At 47.1% G+C, this 21,725-nt stretch overlaps 1 protein-coding gene across 1 annotated transcript in view; it reads left to right on the forward strand.

Moving 5' to 3' along the window:
- Positions 1-21,725, forward strand: part of LOC138982435 (serine/threonine-protein phosphatase 6 regulatory ankyrin repeat subunit A-like) — a 72,428-nt gene that overhangs the window by 34,163 nt on the left and 16,540 nt on the right. Inside the window, exons 18-23 of the mRNA XM_070355715.1 lie at positions 560-677; positions 9,058-9,198; positions 10,159-10,225; positions 11,272-11,359; positions 19,243-19,326; positions 19,914-20,059. Coding sequence (XP_070211816.1) covers positions 560-677; positions 9,058-9,198; positions 10,159-10,225; positions 11,272-11,359; positions 19,243-19,326; positions 19,914-20,059 — 644 coding nt within the window. The remainder of the gene's footprint in view (positions 1-559; positions 678-9,057; positions 9,199-10,158; positions 10,226-11,271; positions 11,360-19,242; positions 19,327-19,913; positions 20,060-21,725) is intronic.

A 21,725-nucleotide genomic window follows, 5' to 3' on the forward strand; every position in this document is an offset into this window, starting at 1 on the left:
TTGCAGTGAAGTTGATACTGGTTAACTCTGTCTTGCGTGTCATAATAATAATAATAATAATACGAATATTTGTAACGCGCACATATCTCACCAACAGGCGACTCAAGGCGCACATACTCATTCACACACACGGAGACTTAAAGTCACTAACACACACACACCATGGATGTGTCTGTGTGGTGTGTATGTTCATGTGCGTGTGTGTGTTGGTGTGTGTGTGTGTGTGTGCGCGCAATTCCTACTCTCCCTCGCCTGCTTTTGAAGGAACTAGAGCGTCAAGAGAAGTTGATGTTTTGTAGAAACTGTGCTCACTCTCCCATAAATCCTCCGAAGACAGAGTATTGCTGCCTATATGGCAAGGTGATTGAAAACAGTTGTACATGTTATCTTCCTGTTTGGATGACAAGAGTCGCCTCTGTACAAAGTTGTCCCATGAGTGTTAAGCGCGGGTACGATCAAAAATAACAACTCACCCAAAACTTGGCACTTGTTCTTGTAGGGCGATATGTGTAGTAGTTTATATCTGTTCTAAATGGTAACCTGTACATTTTCTTTTCAGAACTCCTCTAATGATGGCAGTAGAGAATGGTCACATAGACAGCGCTGTATTTCTTATTCGCAATGGTGCTATTGTCAACGCCAGAGACTCTGATGGAAGGACAGCCCTGCACAGAGCTGTAAGTTTATTTTCATGGCTGAAAAGGCTCTGGTTTGATGATCGGATCAAAATAATGCTCTTGTGTGCAGTCTTCAGAGCAGATACTATAGTAGATATAAAAATCTTTTATTAAATTACATATTCTTACTTCAATTCTCATAAAGGCATTGACTTCAGTCTCACATGCTAGATGTCGAAAAACCACTAAAATTACCTGCCCTTAGAAGGGTGGTAACCAAGCTAAAAAGAGACGCCATAGCCGTTGCTATGTTCTGACCTTGCTCGGTTACCCATAACACCCTGCGCACCACGTGAGCGCCAGCATCCGGAATAATCATTCGAGACTTTCGACAGCACACGGTGGACGTGTCGATTTTTGTCACTCACTTTTGGCCTTCGCATGCCGGCTCGTCCGTGAGACTAGCTGTTTCTTGTGGGTCTACCTGTCCATCTACCTTTTGGTGAGATCTTTCTGTTTTTGTTTGGTTGATAGCTTTTTGTTTGAACAGGCACGCAGAATTTTTTTGTTCTGGGTGACTGTTTTTCGTCAGCGTTAAAATGGCTGACAACAAAGCTAAACTTAGCGCGAGACTGGAAGGAGACAAGGCTCTTAGCCCGGTTAAGAAAGCTAAACCTAAGACTAAACCTAAGAACGTTGATTTGCCTATCATGCGGGTCGAAGATCCGTCAAATAGCACTTCTTTTGATGTTCCTATCCCTCCAAGGGCGGTTTTAGGTCCTCCTCAGCTCGCTTCCCCTGATGGGGTTAATCAGCCTGGGCCTTCAGCCTTAGGCTCCTTAAAGACTGAATTGTTTGAATTTATTTCGCAGCAGTTTGCGTCCCGTTCTGGGGTCCCTCCTCTGCCACCGGCGGTAGGGGATCCTTCCTTCCTAGCTCGGCTGGGGTTGTCGTCGTCTGTGACTTCGACTGATGGTGGGGGTGGCCGCGCGGCCATTCCTTCTTCGCACTGGCCTAGTGCACCTGACCTGTTCGGTTCAACCCTCTCTGCTTCTGGTAGTGCGGCGGTTGCTCTCGAACACTCTCTCTGTCAAGAGAGGGGGTTAGCCCCCCGTCTGTCTCTTCCCGCTCACCTTGCTTTTAGCACAGCTGAGTCGGGAAGTCAGCCCTCTCACCTTTTGGGAGAGGAGAGGGGGGGCATGGTAAGTCACAGCCTGGGCTTGTTCCCACTCTGCCTCATTGGGGGCAGGGGGCTGTGTCAGCGGCCCACCCTTTCCCACCCCCTGGGCGGGGTTGGGTGGGGGCTGGGGTAGCGACCCACCCTTTCCCGCCCTACGGGCAGGATCGGGTAGGCGCTGTTGGACTGGCGTCTCAGTCTGTACCGCTATTGTCCTCTGCTAGCAGCCGCCCTTCTCCCCAGTTGGGGTGGGGGGGTGGTGGGGCTACAGGACTACAGCAAGTTGACGGGTGGGGGCGGCCGTTTACGGTCACGTCTCACACCCCGTCTTACCCCTCTCAGTCAATCAATCATCAATATGAGGCTTATATCGCGCATATTCCGTGGGTACAGTTCTAAGCGCAGGGATTTTTTTTTATGCAATTTATATCGCGCACATATTCAAGGCGCAGGGATTTATTTATGCCGTGTTTGCTGCAGGGGTCGTTTGCTGCAGCGACGAGCCAACTCCCTCCTCATGCGGGGTGGTAGCTCAAGCTGGCCCGACCGGTTTTGTCGGCTGGGGCCAGGCTCCCGCACAGCAGTCGGGGAACAATGGGCCTGACGCGGCTTTGTTCGGCGCCCCCCTCCTCCCTCCTTCTCGGCAGGGCGCTGTGCCGGCTGTCTACTCTTCTTTCTCTTTGGGGCAAGGGGGTGGTGGTGGTTGGCAAGCGGGTTCGGGGCACGCTTTTGATTCTCCTGTCTCCCCTCCTTTGTGTGGTGACACATTGGATGGTGGGGATTCGGATTCTTCTGTGGAAGAAGAGGAGTTTGTAGCCTTGCCTATTGGGTTTAGACAAGCTATGAGGAAAGCGGCTTCAGTGGCAGCGAATTATTTCCCAGAGGGGGTGGTGGATTCAGGCCAGGGTGTCTCTTTCCCCCCTTCCGCTGCGGATGATTTTCGGCCCTCGCGGGATGAATCACAATCGTTTCGTTTTGTGGAATCTCCAGCCGTGGCTTATCACATGTCGCAACTGTTGGCTCGGCCGGCCTGTCATGGGAGCGGTCTTTTGCCTACTCCCTTTCCTTTGTTGCATGCGCATGGTCCAGCGCCTCCTTCGGCTAGCCCATGGTTGGCTTCGAACGCACAGTCCACTTCTTTTTCTCCGTTAGTGCAGAAAAAGTTGGACTGGAGTGTGAAGTCTAGGAACTTTGTTCAGACTTTTGCTTTGCCAAGGGCGACATTTCCGATTCCGCCTGAGTTGGTTGCTTTGTTGCCAAAACAACCCTCCGCAAAGGAGGGAGTTACATTCTCTGATTCTTCTCTCTCCTCACTTGAGGAGATGGGTAGGCTTGATCTTGAGTTGGCTTCTATGGCTGAGACTTTGCTTCGGGCTCTCACACGAGTGGTTGCAGCTTCTTTGGAGTCTTTTAGGCTCAGAGAGGATGCCTCAGCCAGTGACATCTCCACACTGCTTGCTGCTCTGGGGATTGTGAACTCTGAGAGGATGAGCATGTCAGCAAAGCTGTATGCTCATGCTGTCTTTTCCCGGCGTGATCTGCTTCTCTCTCAAGCAGGCTTCTCACACCAGTCTACTGTGGACTCGCTTCGTTCCTCTCCGTTCGTTGAGGGCTCTCTTCTTGGGAGAGTGGCCCTGGACGCAAGGCAGCAGGAAGTTCAGGAGGCTAAAGACAGACATCTTGTGGGATTTTCCTTTAAAATCCCAAAGAAGTCTCAGTCTTCTCAGCCTTTCAGGAACAAGAAGCAGCACAGCTCCTCTCGCCCTAAAGAACAAGGGGATAAGGCGGCACCGTCTAAGGGTGCTCCTTATCTGAAGAAATCTTCGTTTGGAAAGGGAAGGGGCCCTCCCCCCAATGAGACGCTCCCGATCACATCACCCCTGTACCCCCCACTCTTGTTGTGGCAGGGGGCCCCTCCAGGGCTCTATCTGCTTGGCAGGCGTCAGTGCACAGCCAGTGGATAGTGCGGGTGGTGGGATCGGGATTCCGGCTTTTGTGGGAGGAAGACAAGGCTCCCTTGACCATGGAGCCTCCTCCCTTTCGTTTCCCGGCCAGTCAGGAGGCCAGGACTGTCATAGAGACAGAGATCATTTCTCTTTTGGCCAAGAAGGCTATAGAGGAGATTGTCGATCTTGCCTCTCCCGGGTTCTACGGACGGCTGTTCGTAGTCCCCAAGGCTTCAGGCCGCTGGAGACCTGTTCTCGATCTTTCGTTGCTGAAAAAGTTTCTTCGGAAGATCAAGTTTTGAATGGAAACCCCGGCTTCGGTCAGGGAGGCTCTTCGTCGGGGAGATTGGGTGACCTCGGTGGATTTAACGGATGCTTACTTTCACATCCTTATGCATCAAGCAGACAGGAAGTGGCTCCGTTTCCGCTGGGGCCATCGGATTTTTCAGTTCAGGGCTCTGCCCTCTGGACTTTCCCTGGCACCATGGGTGTTTACGATGGTGATCAGGCAGTTGTCCGCTCTGATCAGGCAGAGAGGAATATGGTTGAGGACGTACCTCGACGACTGGTTGATCTTGAGTCAGAGTCAATCAGCGTGCCGCTTGCACACACAGGTTGTGTTGGACCAGGCTTTAGTCCTGGGATTCTCTGTGAATCAAGCAAAGTCGGAGTTACAGCAGTCTCTCTCATGAACGGACACCCTTGGGCCATAGCAAAACTGTCCGTACATTGCAGGTGTCCGGTCACGGGAGGGGTGACCACACCACCCCCTCCCCCATACACTCACACAGAGACACACAAACAACAGGATTGAGTCTATGCTAATCACTTCTTGTGGCTACTAACCAATAACAATAAACTCCTGATACTTCTTTAAACGTTCTGTAAAAATGATTTGTATGAAAAGTGTTGAAAAGAAGAGATAAAATAAATCCTCAAGATAGTGAACACACTCACCATGCACTGACATACGAAAGCAGCCACACAAACACAGCACAGAGGAGCTTGTGCAGATGCTTTGCAAGAATAAGCTTGAAAACCAGTTTGAATAAATAGCAGCAGATAGAGCTGCATGTCATAATCATGTAATTTATTTTTTTCTTGTCTGGCTTTATTGACTGCATGCCGATCATGTGGCATGGCAGTGACTTTTCACTCTTCAGTCGAAAATACACTGTACATAACACAGCTCCCACTCTCCCTCACTAATGCCTACCCCAAGCCGTGACAACTGATGCTTGGAAATTGTGTGGAAGAGTACACCTCTCTATTTCTCTCCAATGCTCTTCCTGCTGACATGCAGTGACATCAGACACCCACAGAGTTTAGCCAGCTACCCCTCCACCCCCTCCCTCTCTCTCACTCCCTCCAGCCATGTACTGTTGGGGGCTGTGGCCAGAGAGGCCAGCTGCACTGTTCACTCAGAGCAAAACCAGTTGACTGTGTCGTAACTTTTGACAAAGCAAGACAACTGAAGGGTTCATAGATTAGGCAACCGACTCACTGGTCAAGGCTGAGGGGAAACAAGAGTATCTTGTCAATGAAAGAGGTTACACACAGACACACGATGCTGAGAACTGTGGCCGGTTTTTCACTCTCTTTCGCTCAGGACCTTCATCGACTGTGGTTTCTGTTGTTTACGTCCAACAGACAAGAATAAAGAGCTCAGTGCAGTTTCATGTTGGCATCTTCGCATGTACTCCACTCCTGACCAAAACTACCCCCCTCCTGATGGGTACACGTGCACTCAAGTTATCAGTGACTGTCATCACGCCATTGCGGCTGTGATCTTTGTACCAAGAGCCGGACTGCTCTGTTATCGATTTTGTTGTGGTGAAAATTTGACGATGGTCTGTCCGTACATTGGAGGTATGACCTGCTGTTGGGACCGAAAATGAGTGTCCGCGTCCACGTTTTGCAGGTGTCCGTTTAAGGGGGGGCAAATATAGAAGGAAAACACTCCGTGCCGAGCAAATGTGTCCGTACATGTCAGGTGTCCGCTCACGCCGGGGGCCGTACATTGCAGGGACTGCTGTAACTCCTTCTCAAAGGTTTGTCTATCTTGGAATGGCGTTCGACACCGTCTCTTGGACGGTTCGTCCTACGCAGAAGAGAATTCAGAGACTTCACGCTCTTATCTCGGCTGTGTTGAGCAGACAGCAGGCGTCTGTGAGGGTGCTTGTCTCGATTCTAGGTCAGATGGAATCGATGGCGACGTTGGTTCCCTTAGGAAGAGTGTACAAGAGACCGTTTCAGACTGCTCTCAGGTCTCTTTGGGATCCGGCCTCTCAGGATTGGGACAAGAGTGTCCCTGTTCAGGGATGGCTCAGTCACACGACGTGTCGGTGGCTGGGGGGTTCCCATTGCGCTGTCCCCTCCGGACTTAGACCTCTTTACAGATGCGTCTATGGCCGGATGGGGAGCTCACATCGGCGGTCACACGGTCTCGGGTCGGTGGCCTCAGTCGCAGCTCCTTTGGCATATCAATCGCCTGGAGTTGGAGGCAGTAGCCCTCAGTCTGTGCGCCTTTCTCCCTCTGGTGGTGGGCAGGCATGTCAGGTTGCACCTGCCCACCGACAACACCAATGTGGCTGCCTATGTCAACAAACAGGGAGGAGCTCGGTCCTTTTCCCTGTCAGACAGAGCCTGCGAGATTCTGATCTGGTGCCACTCGCACCAGATCATAGTTTCCGCGAAATATCTCCCTTGCAGGCTCAATGCACTGGCGGACTCGCTCAGCAGGTCCTCTCAGGTGTTGCACACGGAGTGGACCATCACACACGGGGCTCTCCAGCGCCTGTGGGCTCAGGTGGAAAAGCCTATGATCGATCTGTTTGCAACCAGGTTCTCCAAGAGGCTTCCGATCCTTTCCGGACACGGAGGCTTGGCGAAGCAATGCAATGGAGTTCTCAGGCCTACGCGTTCCCCCCCTTTCCTCTGCTCAGCAGAGTGGTGCGGAAAGCCGAGCTGGAATGTCCAGATCTTCTGCTGGTAGCCCCCATGTGGCCATCGCAGCATTGGTTTCCAGATCTGCTGCTGTTGGCCAAAGGTCCTCCGATTCCTCTAAACCTGGTGCGGGGAGAGCTCGTTCAGCCAAGAACAGGCATTCAGCACAACGCCCCACGGGCCCTGTGCCTACACGTCTGGAGGTTGTGAGGACGTAGCTACGTAAATCTGGCGCTTCAGATTTGACACTGGTCCATAAAGCGCATAGGTCCTCCTCTTCCTCGGTCTATGCCTCGCATTGGTCTTCCTGGGCCAAGTGGTGTAGAGAGTCTGGGGTCAACGCCTTGGCTCCTCGCTCTCTCCAGGTTGCGAATCACCTCTCTTTCTTGTCCGCTCAGGGCAGCTCGGCCTCTTCTTTGAGAGTCAGGCGGTCAGCGATATCTGCTACTTTGAGGCTGATAGGCAGATCTATTAATGTCAATGGGGTGATCGCTAGTGTGATTAAAGGGGCCGCTCTCCAAGAGGTGAAGTGACGAACCCCTGTTCCGGCTTGGGACTCGTTTTTGGTTTTGGATTTTTTGCGTTCGTCGGCATTTGAGCCTTAACAGGCTGCCAGCTTGACGAATTTAACGCGCAAGACTTTGTTCCTTCTTCTCCTGGCCACTGCTCGTAGGGGCAGTGAAATTCATGCCCTTTCGGGGTTGCCAGAGGATATTGCTTTTGAGCGTGATGGTTCGGTGTCACTGAATTTTCGGCCTGGCTTCTTGGCTAAAAATCAGAAGCCAGGCCAAGCTCCGCCGGGGATTCAAGTCCCCCCTCTTGGGACTATTTTTGCCCTGGGTGATCCTGATTTAGCCAACTGTCCGGTTAGAGCCTTGAGATCCTACCTCTCTCGCACTCAGTTGATTAGAGCTAAAAGTCAGAAACTCTTGTTTATATCTCTGAACACAAAGCGTGATCAAGATATTTCAAAATTGACACTCACAAGATGGGTTGCGAGGGGGGGGGGGGGGGGGGGGGGGGCTCAGTCCTTCCCCTGTCCTCGGCTCGGGTCCATGAGTCCAGAGCGTGGGCTTCCTCTATCGCCGTGTTGCGTTCTGGTCGCCTAGGCGAAGTTTTGCAAACGGCTTACTGGAGATCAGATGATGTGTTCATCAGTTTTTATCTTCGGGATATCTCCTGCACTCGGCTTGACGGCTCGAGTTCGTTGCCGGCCTTGGTTGCTGCAGGGCAGGTTCTTTCAAGGACATAAGTAAGTTCCCTCCACCTTTAGGAGGAATCTGCATTTATGAGAATTGGAGTAAGAATATGTAATTTCATGGAAAATTTCTAAGTAAATTTTCATTTGATTAATATACTTACCCAATTCTCATAGTTAATACCCTCCCATCCATCCCCGCTGCCTTATATCCTTGTGGTGTTTGAGTAGTCTCGAATGATTATTCCGGATGCTGGCGCTCACGTGGTGCGCAGGGTGTTATGGGTAACCGAGCAAGGTCAGTACATAGCAACGGCTATGGCGTCTCTTTTTAGCTTGGTTACCACCCTTCTAAGGGCAGGTAATTTGAGTGGTTTTTCGACATCTAGCATGTGAGACTGAAGTCAATGTATTTATGAGAATTGGGTAAGTATATTAATCAAATGAAAATTTACTTAGAAATGTTCCATTTTCAGAGTGTGATTGAAGCTAGATTACATGTGAAAAGTCTGCCCCTTGAATCATCTGAAATTCCAGTAACCCATGAACCTCTCTGGATGTTTAAAGCCATATGTACTTGATGACTATACACGCTAATTGCTTTACCAACAGCTGGAGACATGCTAAATTAAGTTCCCTGCAAAATATTGTGGTCTAGGACCCCTTCAATGTTGAGATATGTTAATTTTCATTTTGATCTGGATCGTCCTATTTATAGATTTGCCAACAGAGGTAGCGTTGACGCAAGGGAAATAACTCCGCGTCTTTGTTTACATCCAAAGTTTTTGAGACTCTAAAACAAGCTGTAATGCATGTATATGGTCCGCGCATGGCGACATATCGTCATTACATGGTCTTATGGTGCGTTTGACATCGATTATGGGCAAACTACACTTTGTAAACACGGGAGCGCGTACATATGCCTTTAAGACAGTGCATCAATTATGGATCATCTGGTATGGGTTGGCTAAATTTCATATACAGTATACAGATGATTGTAAACAGCATGGTACCTGAACAACAGTGTGAGCACATATAATTCACAAGAATCGGAATTGCACAGCAATGTTTGTGCAAGAGGATTCCACTGCGCCAACATAGTCAGGCTGGCAGAAGTGACCTTCATGGAGATTTCAAACAGATTGTTGATCCTGTTTTTCTCTTGCTTTACAGGCTGCCAATGGGCATGAAGAGTGTGTGGATGCTCTTATTCACCACGGAGCAGACGTGACGTTGAGAGACAATCGCGGTAGGACACCTCTTCACATGGCCGCAATGTGTGGCCATATAGGCCTCTTCGGCGCCATGATTATGGTTTGTGTAGTTTGCTTGCTCACTTTGTTGATACGGTGGTGACGGACGCTGTGGCGGGGTGGTAAGACGTCAGCCTCTTAATCGGAAGGTCGAGGGTTCGAATCCCGGCCGCAGCCGCCTGGTGAGTTAAGTGTGGAGATTTTTCCGATCTCCCAGGTCAACTTATGTGCAGACCTGCTAGTGGCTTATCCCCCTTCGTGTGTACACGCAAGCACAAGACCAAGTGCGCACGTAAAAGATCCTGTAATCCATGTCAGAGTTCGGTGGGTTATAGAAACATGAAAGTACCCAGCATGCTTCCGCCGAAAGCGGCGTATGGCTGCCTAAATGGCGGGGGTAAAAACGGTCATACACGTAAAATTCCACTCGTGCAAAAACACGAGTGTACGTGGGAGTTTCAGCCCACGAACGCAGAAGAAGAAGATACAGTGGTTCCTGGGATGTGAGGCCTCCTGATAAAGGACACCTGTTTTCCCTTTGTCTATTGTTTTGACTAAAAATGAACCTATTCATAGCAGACCAACTGCAATCTAGGGACACCTTTTGCTGGTCCCAAGGCTGTCCTTTCGTGGCAGGTACTAGTGTAGTTGCTTCTGTTAATTGTTCTCAGTAGCTCACTGTGTGTGTGTGCGTTACATAGTCAAGATCACACACACACACACAAAGAAGTAACAAAGCAACAAACTCCAGATTCCACCTAAGATGATAACATTTGTTAACAAGATTCCACCTAAGATGATAACATTTGTTAATTCATTTTATTCTAACTCTTAAAAAGTTTCCCTGGTGCTACCACATTTTTTTCAGGACTGCTTTGATATGCTGTAATGTAAAAGATCAAAACAATCAATACATTTTCACTGAAGGCAGTGATGAGGATTCACAAGCACCAGGTGCAGTATGTTTTACATGATATCTGAACTGTCAGATTGCAGTTTGCTTTTCAATTGGCTGTTTCAGGCTGGACCTGCTGAAAACATGGATGACATCAAAGGGTTCACACCTATGCACTATGCCTGTTATAATGGTATGGTTCTACATGTCATGCTCTCTCTCTCTCTCTCTCTCTCTCTCTCTCTCTCTCTCTCTCTCTCTCTCTCTCTCTCTCTCTCTCTCTCTCTCTCTCTCTCTCTCTCTCTCTCTCTCTCTCTCTCTCTCTTTTTAAACAAATCAACCAAAAAGGCGTTCTTTGGTCAGGACAAAAAAGAAAAGTATGAAGCTCTCTGTGGAGGAAACATGGATTGCAGGTAGATGAAGGCATGGTCAAGATTTGAAGCAGTTAGTGTGGAAAGTAATGCACTTTTTTAGAACCTTCTTCATTTGACTGTGATAGACCTAAAACAGTAAGTGTAAATAGTTTCAAAGACAGAGACCACCATGTAAACTGAGAAAGGAAACAATCTTGCATAGGTCCTGCACAGCCAAACAGGTTGAAGGGACATGATAATATCAAGTCTTCTATCGCGCGCGTATCTCCAGACTCGGACTCAAGGCGCAGGGATCTATTTATGCCGTGTGAGATGGAATTTTTTACACAATACATCACGCATTCACATCGGCCAGCAGATCGCAGCCATTTCGGCGCATATCCTACTTTTCACGGCCTATTATTCCAAGTCACACGGGTATTTTGGTGGACATTTTTTATCTATGCCTATACAATTTTACCAGGAAAGACCCTCTTGTCAATCGTGGGATCTTCAACGTGCACACCCCAATGTAGTGTACACGAAGGGACCTCGGTTTTTCGTCTCATCCGAAAGACTAACACTTGAACCCACCACCTAGGTTAGAAAAGGGGGGAGAAAATTGCTAACGCCCTGACCCAGGGTCGAACTCGCAACCTCTCGCTTCCGAGCGCAAGTGCGTTACCACTCGTCCACCACGTCAATAACCAACAACTAACAGAACTGAACTTTACTAAGATTTTTAAAAAAAAGCTGAAAGAAGTATATGGGGTTTTTTTGTTTTAAAAATGTGCAGGCGCACAGTATGGGCAAGTTTGTGAACTGTTTATTGTTGTAACCATGAACAGCATTATAAATCTTGTTTGCGGGTGGGTTTTTTTTCCAGGTCATGATGGTTGCGTAGAAATTCTCTTGGAACACGACCACTACAAAAAGTTATCAGGCAACCATTTTTCACCTCTTCATTGTGCTGTGTGAGTATCCCCCAGTATTTTTTCTTCCTTTTTTACATTTAGTCAAGTTTTGACTAAATGTTTTAACATAGAGGGGGGAATCGAGACGAGGGTCGTGGTGTATGTGTGTCTGTCTGTCTGTCTGTCTGTGTGTGTGTGTAGAGCGATTCAGACTAAACTACTGGACCGATCTTTATGAAATTTGACATGAGAGTTCCTGGGTATGATATCCTCAGACGTTTTTTTCATTTTTTTGATAAATGTCTTTGATGACGTCATATCCGGCTTTTCGTGAAAGTTGAGGCGGCACTGTCACGCTCTCATTTTTCAACCAAATTGGTTGAAATTTTGGTCAAGTAATCTCCGACGAAGCCCGGACTTCGGTATTGCATTTCAGCTTGGTGGCTTAAAAATTAATTAATGACTTTGGTCATTAAAAATCTGAAAATTGTAATTAAAATCATTTTTTTATAAAACGATCCAAATTTACGTTCATCTTATTCTCCATCATTTTCTGATTCCAAAAACATATAAATATGTTATATTTGGATTAAAAACAAGCTCTGAAAATTAAAATTAAATAACATATTCTTACTACAACTCACATAAATAGCATTAACTTCAGTTTGATGCGTAAGACATTGAAGTACTAACCCTGGAAACAGGGGGAGGTAACCCCCAAATCAAAACAAAACCTTGACAAGGCCCTGGTAGTTACCTCCCCTAACCGGTAGCCCGCGCATGCGCAGCACATATCACCGGCAAACTCATTCCCTTCTTCAACACCGTGCTGTACAGACGTGTTGGTACTTGCTAGGCTTTTCAGCCTTGGGTCTCCTGTGAGGACGACCTTTTGACCCTGGTTCATCTTGCTAAGCTGTTGGTGAGATCTTTCTTGTTTACAACGTTTGTTTATTGTAACTGTTCACTTGTGAAAATGTCTTTCTCCGTTTTCACGGAGTTTGTTTTGGTTTTCACTTGGGCGGGAAAGAGCTGTTGCTCACTCAGACATGTTTTGTCTCTCCCGCTGAGCAGTTATTTTGTTGTTCAAGCCTAGTCTAGTGACTTATCTGTAACGTTTTCTTGTTATAGCTTGTGCCGCCATTTGCATTTGTTGGTAAATGGCGTTGTACTTTGTGCTCCGTCTTACGGAGTCGTACTGTTTACACGGACTTTACTGTAGTGCTGCCAGGCAGGTGACTTTCGTTTCCCGCCGAGCAGTTATTTTGTTGTTCAAGCTTAGTCTAGTGGCTTATCTGTAACGTTTTCCTGTTATAGCTTGTGCCGCCATTTGCTTTTTTTTCGTAAATGGTGTTGTACTGCGTGCTCCGTCTTACGGAGTTGTACTTTTAACACGGAGTCTTTTACTGTAGTGCTGCCAGGCAGGCGACTTTCGTTTCCCTGCTGAGCAGTGTGTTCTTTTGTTAAGTTTAAGTCTAGTGACTTACTCCTTACAGGCTTGGTTGAGCTTGCGCCGCCTTTGTTCGTGATTATGTTAAAGCTTGTTCTCCGTTCTCGGAGTTGTAGTTTCAACATGGCGGTCTTTAGCGATAGCTCTGTCGAACAGGTGACTTTGTTACCTGCTGGGCAGTTCGTTCTGTCGTGTAAGCTTAGGTTTTATGACTTATCTTTTACAGATTATTTTTGTCTTTACCTGTACCGACTTTGCGCGTTGGTGTTACTACTTGTCTCCGTCGTCACGGAGTTCTAGTCGTCATCTTGGCGGTCTTGAGTTGCGACGTGCAGGGCAGGGACTTTGTTACCTGTCGAGCAGTTCGTCTTTACTTTGCTTTAGCCGGTGTGATTTCCGTATGGATCATCTTTAGCTGGCTAATTTTATTACACTCTTTATGGCGTTTATCTGGTCGAGTTTTTTGCGACCAGGTTAGCATAGAATCGTTATGGGTCGTTCGACCCTCTTGTTGTGTTATTGCCTACTTTGCTTTGGTCAGTAGGTCAGGGAAGGTTGGTGTGCCGTCTTCACGGCGTTCCGCCTGGTGTCGGTGACTCTGCTGACACTGGCAGGGTTTACGCAGTCAGCTGCCGTGTTCTCTGTTGATGTGGCTTTCCCTCATCCGTTGGTTCTGCCGACGAGGTACGTATACTTGTGAAAGTTGGGGGCACTCATCACACGAGCGTGTTGTTTGTCTCGACGGTGTCCCACCCATGGCGCTGGGGCGGATACGTCTGGCTCCTCGTACATGGGTTCTACTGCTTAGGCAAAGGGATTTCCGGCCACAGGATTCCTTTCGAGGGGTCGTGGCACTTTCACATTGTTACCATCGACTTCCGGTTCACAGCCTACGGGGGTTCCGGTCGTTGGTGGTAACGGCAATCCGTTTCCTGCCTACGCTTCCGCTCAGGCGGTTGCGGACGGTGGGGGACAGGTTGGGTCAGCTTCCGGGTAAAGCACAGGTGTGTTCCGGTCGCCTTCCCTTCCGGATTGCCAGCTACCGCTGGTTCCGGTCCGCCGGTTCCGGGGTAGAATTTCGGAAGTTCGGGGCACTCAGCACACGAGCGTGTTGTTTGTCTCGACGGTTTTCCCACCCATGGCGCTGGGGCCGATACGTCCGGCTCCTCGTACATGGGTTCTACTGCTTAGGCAAAGGGATTTCCGGCCACAGGATTCCTTTCGAGGGGTCGTGGCACTTTCACATTGTTACCATCGACTTCCGGTTCGCATCCTACGGGAGTTCCGGTCGTTGGTGGTAACGACAATCCGTTTCCTGCCTACGCTTCCGCTCAGGCGGTTGCGTACGGTGGGGTACAGGATGGGTCAGCTTTCGGGCAAAGCACAGGTGTGTTTCCGGTCGCCTTCCCTTCCGGATTGCCAACTACCTCTGGTTCCGGTCACTGGTTCCGGGCAATGGTAGCAGCTCGGCTTTGCCGGTCCTCCTTGGTGTGGTTACACAGGGTTCCGGTACGGCGAGTTCATCAGTTCCGTTGCGGGGCAATGATGGTTCCGGTCGTGATCGGGCTTCATCGGACATCTTTGTTGATGATGTGGATGTTGACGAGGATTGTGATGACTCTTCCGAGGCGGAACACAACTTTCGAGTTGAGGAGGTTCTTGCGCGCGCTGTATGCCGCCGCTGAGGTTACCTCTTGATACTTTGCAGAAGGGGTGACAACTTCGTCTCTCGTTTAGCGGCACCACTTTTCGCATTTGGCGATTTCCAGGGTGTCAATGAGACTAGCGTTCACTTCCGGTTTCGGGAGTCGCCCTCTGTAGCCTATGAGATGGCTAAGGTGTTGAGTTCCGGTGCCGTTAGCATCGTTCCTCTGTTCACTGCTCATGGGGATGCGTCGGAGTTTGTTCAGCCATGGCTGGCTTCTCCGAACAATTGTTCTCGCACTTCGCCTATCATGCTTTGTAACCAGAGCTGAACGGGAGGCCCAATCATTCTATTGATTCTTTTGCACTTCCGAGTTCCCCGCTTCAGGTCACTCCTGTGTTGGGGGACAATCATTTACGGCTTCGGCCAATGATGGTTCTGGGAACAAGGACTCTTTGCCAAGTAGGCTTCCAATGTCAACCCTTTGGGTTTCAGGTTGTTGGTGGTTTTGGTATCCCGTCTCTCACTTCTGTTTCGGAGTGAAGGACTGTACGCTTTAGCATCAGCCCACACTGTCAAGGTGTTGCGGGTGTTTTGTACTAGGGATTTTGCCTATTTCTGGTTCGTTTTTTGACGTTCCAGGTAATCGTAGCACTTTGTTCTTGCCTGTCCGCAACTTCTGATGTCAACCCTTTGGGGTCCAGGTTGTTGGGAGCAGTGATGCCATGTATCTTACTTCCTGTTCTGCTGCGGCTGTTTAGGATGGTAAGGCTTTGTACGTGATGGCATCTATGATTACTGCTTGCGTAGATCCCCGCGGCTGACTTTTAGCCTTTCAGCGGGTCAGACGCGTTCTGGGTTTTCGGCCATATTCAGGGTGTTTCTTGATTGGCGGCGAAAATTATTCTGGATTATTTTTCTTAAGGATGCTCCTCTGTTCATGACACTCAAGGCTTCGGCCATTGTTTAGGATCTTTCTGGTCTTTTCCTGCTGCTCTCAGGATGACTGCGAATCTGATCAGCTTTCTTCTTCTTCTGCGTTCGTGGACTGAAACTCCCACGTACACTCGTGTTTTTGCACGAGTGGAATTTTACGTGTATGGCCGTTTTTACCCCCGCCATTAAGGCAGCCATACGCCGCTTTCGGAGGAAGCATGCTGGGTATTTTCGTGTTTCTATAACCCACCGAACTCTGACATGGATTACAGGATCTTTTCCGTGCGCACTTGGTCTTGTGCTTGCGTGTACACACGAAGGGGGATAAGCCACTAGCAGGTCTGCACATAAGTTGACCTGGGAGATCGGAAAAATCTCCACACTTAACCCACCAGGCGGCAGCGACCGGGATTCGAACCCTCGACCTTCCGATTAAGAGGCCGACGTCTTACCACCACGCCACAGCGCCCGTCAGATGATCAGCTTTCTGATTACGTTAGATTCGGTTTACAGACTTTCTTTCGAGTGTGAGAAGGTCATTCACGACAGCTGTCGGTTTTTGAGCGTTCATCGTTTTTGTCCTCTTGAGGAGGTTGTTCGGACTTTCTTTTGACTTCCTCTGTTTTGACAAGAAGTGTCTGAAGTCGGTTTGGGGGCAACATGACGGCCGGTTTCGGCGACTTTGTCTTACCTACGGGTAGCGACGGTCCAGTTCATAGTCTTAGTCTTTCATTGGTGCTTTCTGCCACGACCCGCGAAGTTATGAGTGCTTGTCTTTGCTAGACTTGGACTCTTAACGCAGGAAGTTTTACTGCGTCTTTCGCTCGGTCTTGTTTGGGTAGTTACTCAAGCAGGTCATGCACCATCGTTAGCCTACTTTTGGCTAGCCGTTTGGATCATGTTGGGTTCACAACTTGGTTCATTAGAGGGTGAGTGTTCTGGTAGTTTGGGTACTTCAGGAACACGTATGCTCGTTCTTGAGATTTTCTCATCGATGAGGGCTTGATATCTTTTTCTCAGGTATCACTTGTTTTCGGAAGGAGATCGGTCACGAACTGACGTCATCTCCTAGGCCTGGCGGGCTTCACGCCCTCCCAGGGTGTAACATAGCGACATTTGTTCCATGTTCGGCACTTCAGCAAGCTCCCACTTTATGCTTGCTTCCTTTCTTGTCGATTATTTCATAGCTTCTTGCTAGTGAGAATTGAGTTAGGCTTTTGCCGTTTTTCGATTAGGGTCGCTTTGATTTAGATGAGCAATCTCGGTTCATCTCTTGATGAGAGGTTGCATTCTCGCCGACCTGCAAATTGAAGTCATTCGACTCTTTTGTGGGAGAGTCTAGTAAGGTCACATGTTTTCCGACATTTGTCTTGCTCGATCCTTCGAACAAGGGGCAAGTTTTTGTCTCTGGTTCATTGCGAACATTTAGCGTTTCCTCTTGGACTATGGTGCTGTGGTTTACTCAAGCCGTAATCTTTTAGTGCTTCACTCCGTGGAGGGTGTTTCACTTGTGGTCATTTGGAACTCCTTGTTCTCTTCAAGGGGAGACGCAAAGGTTCGTTTTTTATTACTCGCTCGCCTCGGAGGACATATCTGGTTGTCTTCCGATCTTGCACGGCTCTCTTTTGAGTTAAGAGCTGTCTTTCTGGTCTAGCTGTTTGTAAGAGATTGTTCTCTCTTTTCGTCAGTCACGACCAAGACAGCGTATTTTAGGCCTTTTCATCTAGCTTAGGACTCAACAGGCTTTACGTAAAAGGGGTTATTTATTTAAGTTGATCTTTTCTGGTGGTTTCTTTTGCAATCATTAACTTTCTATGAGTGCAAATGAAGGGGGGGGGGGGCAGTCAGCCCTTCCTCCAGCACCTGCATTAGTGCAAGCTCTAGATTCTGGGCTTCAGCTTTAGCATTCTCCAGTTCAGGCGGATGTTAAGACTTTTCACGAACTGTTGTTATCGTAGGAAGTCTATTTTTCGTTATTCTGGAGGAACGTCGTCAGGTTTTGACAAGACTTTTCTCTTTCTACGCCCTGCGTGGTAAGGGCCCTGCGTCCAGGCTTTTGTCTTTTGAAAATTAATTCCATCTGGGGATTTCTTTTTGTTTTTAAGCTCTTTTATAAGAGCCATAGATTTTGAGACATGCTGGCCTTTCTTTATAGGAAGGCTCTCAGACTCCTTTTTGTCGGTGTTCACTTCCCCTTAAGGGGGTAGCGTTTTACATACTTCTGGGTCTCGCTCAAGGTATTGAGTGTTTGACATACTTGTCTTGCATGGCTCCTTTTGGTTCTTGCGTTTAGACGGATAGAATCAAATTATTGCTAGGCAGCCCTGACTAGATGGGCTTTTACACTCATTAACAGGCTTATGAGTGCGGCAGTCATATGGGGGGGGAGCTTTCTTTCTTCCTCTGCGTTGTCTAGAATTCATGGGGCCTGAGCTTGGACCCTTTATCCGGTGGTTCTGCTGCCAGACAATTCTCGTATGGCACCTCAGTGGTGTTTGGACGTCATGTTAAGACGTCTTTCTTTACTACTTTTGTGCGTGTTTTAGTACCCACTGCAATGGTAGTAGTTGCTTACCAGTTTTGGTTGAAGCAGGCCGGTTTCTTAACATGTTAAGTGAGTTTCCCGCCACCTTATGTAGTAATCTGCTATTTATGTGAGTTGTAGTAAGAATATGTTATTTAATCGAAAATTTCTTAATAAATTTTCATTTAATTAATATACTTACCAACTCACATAGTTAATGCCCTCCCATCCTACCCCGCAATCGTTTTTTTGTTAATGGTTGAAGGTGGTGTTTCATTGGGAATGAGTTTGCCGGTGATATGTGCCGCGCATGCGCGGGCTACCGGTGAGGGGAGGTAACTACCAGGGCCTTGTTGTCAAGGTTTTGTTTTGATTTGGGGGTTACCTCCCCCTGTTTCCAGGGTTAGTACTTCAATGTCTTACGCATCAAACTGAAGTTAATGCTATTTATGTGAGTTGGTAAGTATATTAATTAAATGAAAATTTATTAAGAAATTTTCGAATATAAAAATTATGATCAAAATTAAATTTTTGAAATCAATTTAAAAACAAATTCATCTTATTCCTTGTCGGTTCCTGATTCCAAAAACATATAGATATGATATGCTTGGATTGAAAACACGCTCAGAAAGTTAAAACGAAGAGAGGTACAGAAAAGCGTGCTATCCTTCTCAGCGCAACTACTACCCCGCTCTTCTTGTCAATTTCACTGCCTTTGCCATGAGCGGTGGACTGACGATGCTACGAATATACGGTCTTGCTGCGTTGCATTGCGTTCAGTTTCATTCTGTGAGTTCGACAGCTACTTGACTAAATGTTATATTTTCGCCTTACGCGACTTGTTTTTATAATTAGTGTGCGCTTGCGCGTGTGTGTGTGTGTGTGTGTGTGTGTGTGTGTGTGTGTGTGTGTGTGTGTGTGTGTATAAAACTTCACACACATTCAGGGTTTGGTAACCTCCAAACATGCACAAAGTCTGGTTGATCCTCATAGATTTCAAGGTCACAGCAGGGTCAAGTCTGGGTCAAAAAGTAGAAAATCATGCCCTTGAATGAGCAGGAGCTTTGAAACTTCTCATTTCAGGGTTTCGTGACCTCATGACAATTGACATATCCTAAGACTGATTGATCCGTGAAATTTCAAGGTCGATTTTGGGTCAAATAGCCACACATATCATGTTCTCGAATGCAGAGCATAGCGTGGAAAGTTTTTTTGATTGTGTGTGTGTGTACCAATATGTGTAACTGATTCATGGTATGATTAAGGATAGTCTAATGAGCATTTGGTTTGCTTGTTTTCTTTTTTGTTTACAGTAACTGATTGGAAAGATATGTTTGATAGTGGTTTTTTTGTCATTGGAAATGTTTTGTTTTATTTTCTGTCTGCAGGATAAATGGCAACGATACATGTACAGAGCTGCTTATAGACAGTTTAGGGGAATCTATAGTCAACTGTCAGGATTCAAAAGGAAGGTAAGTCATTGCAAAGTCTGTTTCTTTTGACTTCTATTCAATGTGATACTGGAAATGACAAAAACAGTTAACTTTTTTTAAATTGTTTTGAGTATGGTATGACACGGAATGAGTTCCTGTTACTTCTGTGAAATGTAATTTTGTGTATTACACAAGGAGTTTAAACTTCATTTGTTGAGAATATCATGACAGGCAAAGTGTTAAGCCAGATTTTGAAGGATGTGTTGAAAAGATAATAAGGTCAGTAAAATTGCGAATCAGACAAGATCCTATGTGCATGAGTTCCTCCATTTTTTTATTGTTGAAGTTTTTCTATTGACATTTGAGTTGTACAGTTCATTACTGCACTATTTATTACTTATACAGGCATGTCCAGGGATTTGTTTTCTTTGTCAATTTTGCTAAAATAGCCATAACAGTTTTGGCAATTCTCCAAATTTAAGGCTGCGACTGTGAAAACAAAAATGGGTAAATCTTCTGAAATGACAGTAAAGAAATTTGCGATTTGAAGGAAGCTTCTACGTTTTGCTGACTGGAAACGCCTTAAAATTAATTGCTGATATATAATTTGACTCAATATCTTGCAGGAGCCCAATCCATGCAGCAGCCTTTTCGGACCAGGGGGAGTCACTCCAGTTACTGCTAAGTCACCGTGCTGTGGTGAACGTGGCAGACCAGCAGGGGAGAACACCCCTCATGTACGCTGCTGCTAACGGAAATGTCACTGCAGTCGGTGCGTACATGGTGCCAGGGCTTGTCCTTCAGTGTGAAAAATAGACATATACAGGGCCTCACATCCATGAGAGGTAGCATAGGACAAATGTCCTGGCCAATGTAAAAGTGATAGGACATTTGTCCTGAACAAAAACAAATCAATAGGACATTTTTTTCCCGTAACAAAACGTAAATATAATTAAACTTGACTAGTTTCTTGGCACGAGGGTAAAAGAACAAAAATACTTTTCTTGGCAAAAAGGTAACAGAAAATATAAAATAAATTACATCGAGTCAGTGCAGTGTTTCTGTCTCTGAACTTCAACTACTGTGCTGGTTCCTTTCTTTTGCTGAAGAGCATTCGCTTCCTCGTGGATGTCCACTTTTCAACAACCTTCACCACCCACTGTGACTTGTGAATGTCATCCTTTGGCCCCTCCAGGTACACACGCATCAGCATATCTCAGGTTTCAACTATCTCCTTGTCTCTCTGGAGAGATGGCACTTGCACACTAACAGCATGGTCTTTGGTTTCTTGATGATCAGTAAGGGCCTATTTGCGAAAGTTCGAACAGCCAACGGTAAAAGTGTTGGACTTCCCTGTGTGCTGACATGAGGTGCAAAACATAAGTTTCCTCTCTGGGTCATGCGACACCCACGGGAATGATGTCGCCCAGCTTGAGACGAAGTTACGCGTGGGGGTGAGGGAGTGGGTAGTGTCTTTCTTCGGCTCCGATGTTTGACTATCGCGATCGTCATTCTCACCTGGGCGATCGGGCTCTAACTGCTCTGGGGCTGGAGGAAGCTCAGTTTCCGTGCTACTGACAGATGATGAGGGAAGGGACTTGAAGTGTAATTTCTTCTGTCCCTTTTCTGGGATCAGTTTTCGTTTAGGCGGCATGTTTGTTATTTTTTGGGAAAGCGCGAAGGGAGGCAACTCTCAACTGGCTTCGAGCATTCCGAGTTGCGAGCCTTGGAAACTCTTTGGTACTAGAGGCACAAAGTGTCTCATTTCGTCTGCTACACATCGCTTCGCAATAAATCGATAAAATAGCATTCAAACTACTGTAAATTGAGAAGTACTGACGATGTCCGGATCAAATGATAGAATAATCGGACATTGACCACTTTGTGACAAAAACAATAGGACATTTGTCCTCCTGCATGAAAAATGTATAGGACATTTGAAAAAAATATACTCATATGTCCGATGTCCGACGTGGATGTGAGGCCCTGCATATAAAAGCAAATGTCTCATTTACTGTTACTGTGTATGTTAAGAGCACTTACTTCCCTTTGTGTCATGGATCCCAAAAAGATAAAGAGATTGCAGTTATTTTCAGATTGCAGTTATTTTCAGCTGTGCATTATAGTTTTGTTGCTGGCCTTTAGTATATCATTAATACAAACCTGTTTCAGGTATGGGAATTGTCCGCCGAAAGGCAAATTTCCGCTGAAATTTGTGGTTCCGCCAAAAAAGCAAAAGTGTCCGCCGAAAAAGGGTTCTAAAAACTGAATTTAATGGCAAACTTGGAGCTCAGATGACACCAAATTGCACCATTTGGGTTCTTTGGAGAGAAAAAATTCCGGGGAGGGGGGGGGCCATGCCCCCGAACCCCCTAGTAAGGCTAGGCGCTTCGCACCATCGACTTTGCTATATTACTTAAATATTTTCAGCCTTTTTT

This window comes from Littorina saxatilis, linkage group LG12, assembly GCF_037325665.1.
Source record: "Littorina saxatilis isolate snail1 linkage group LG12, US_GU_Lsax_2.0, whole genome shotgun sequence".
Classification (NCBI taxonomy): domain Eukaryota; kingdom Metazoa; phylum Mollusca; class Gastropoda; order Littorinimorpha; family Littorinidae; genus Littorina; species Littorina saxatilis.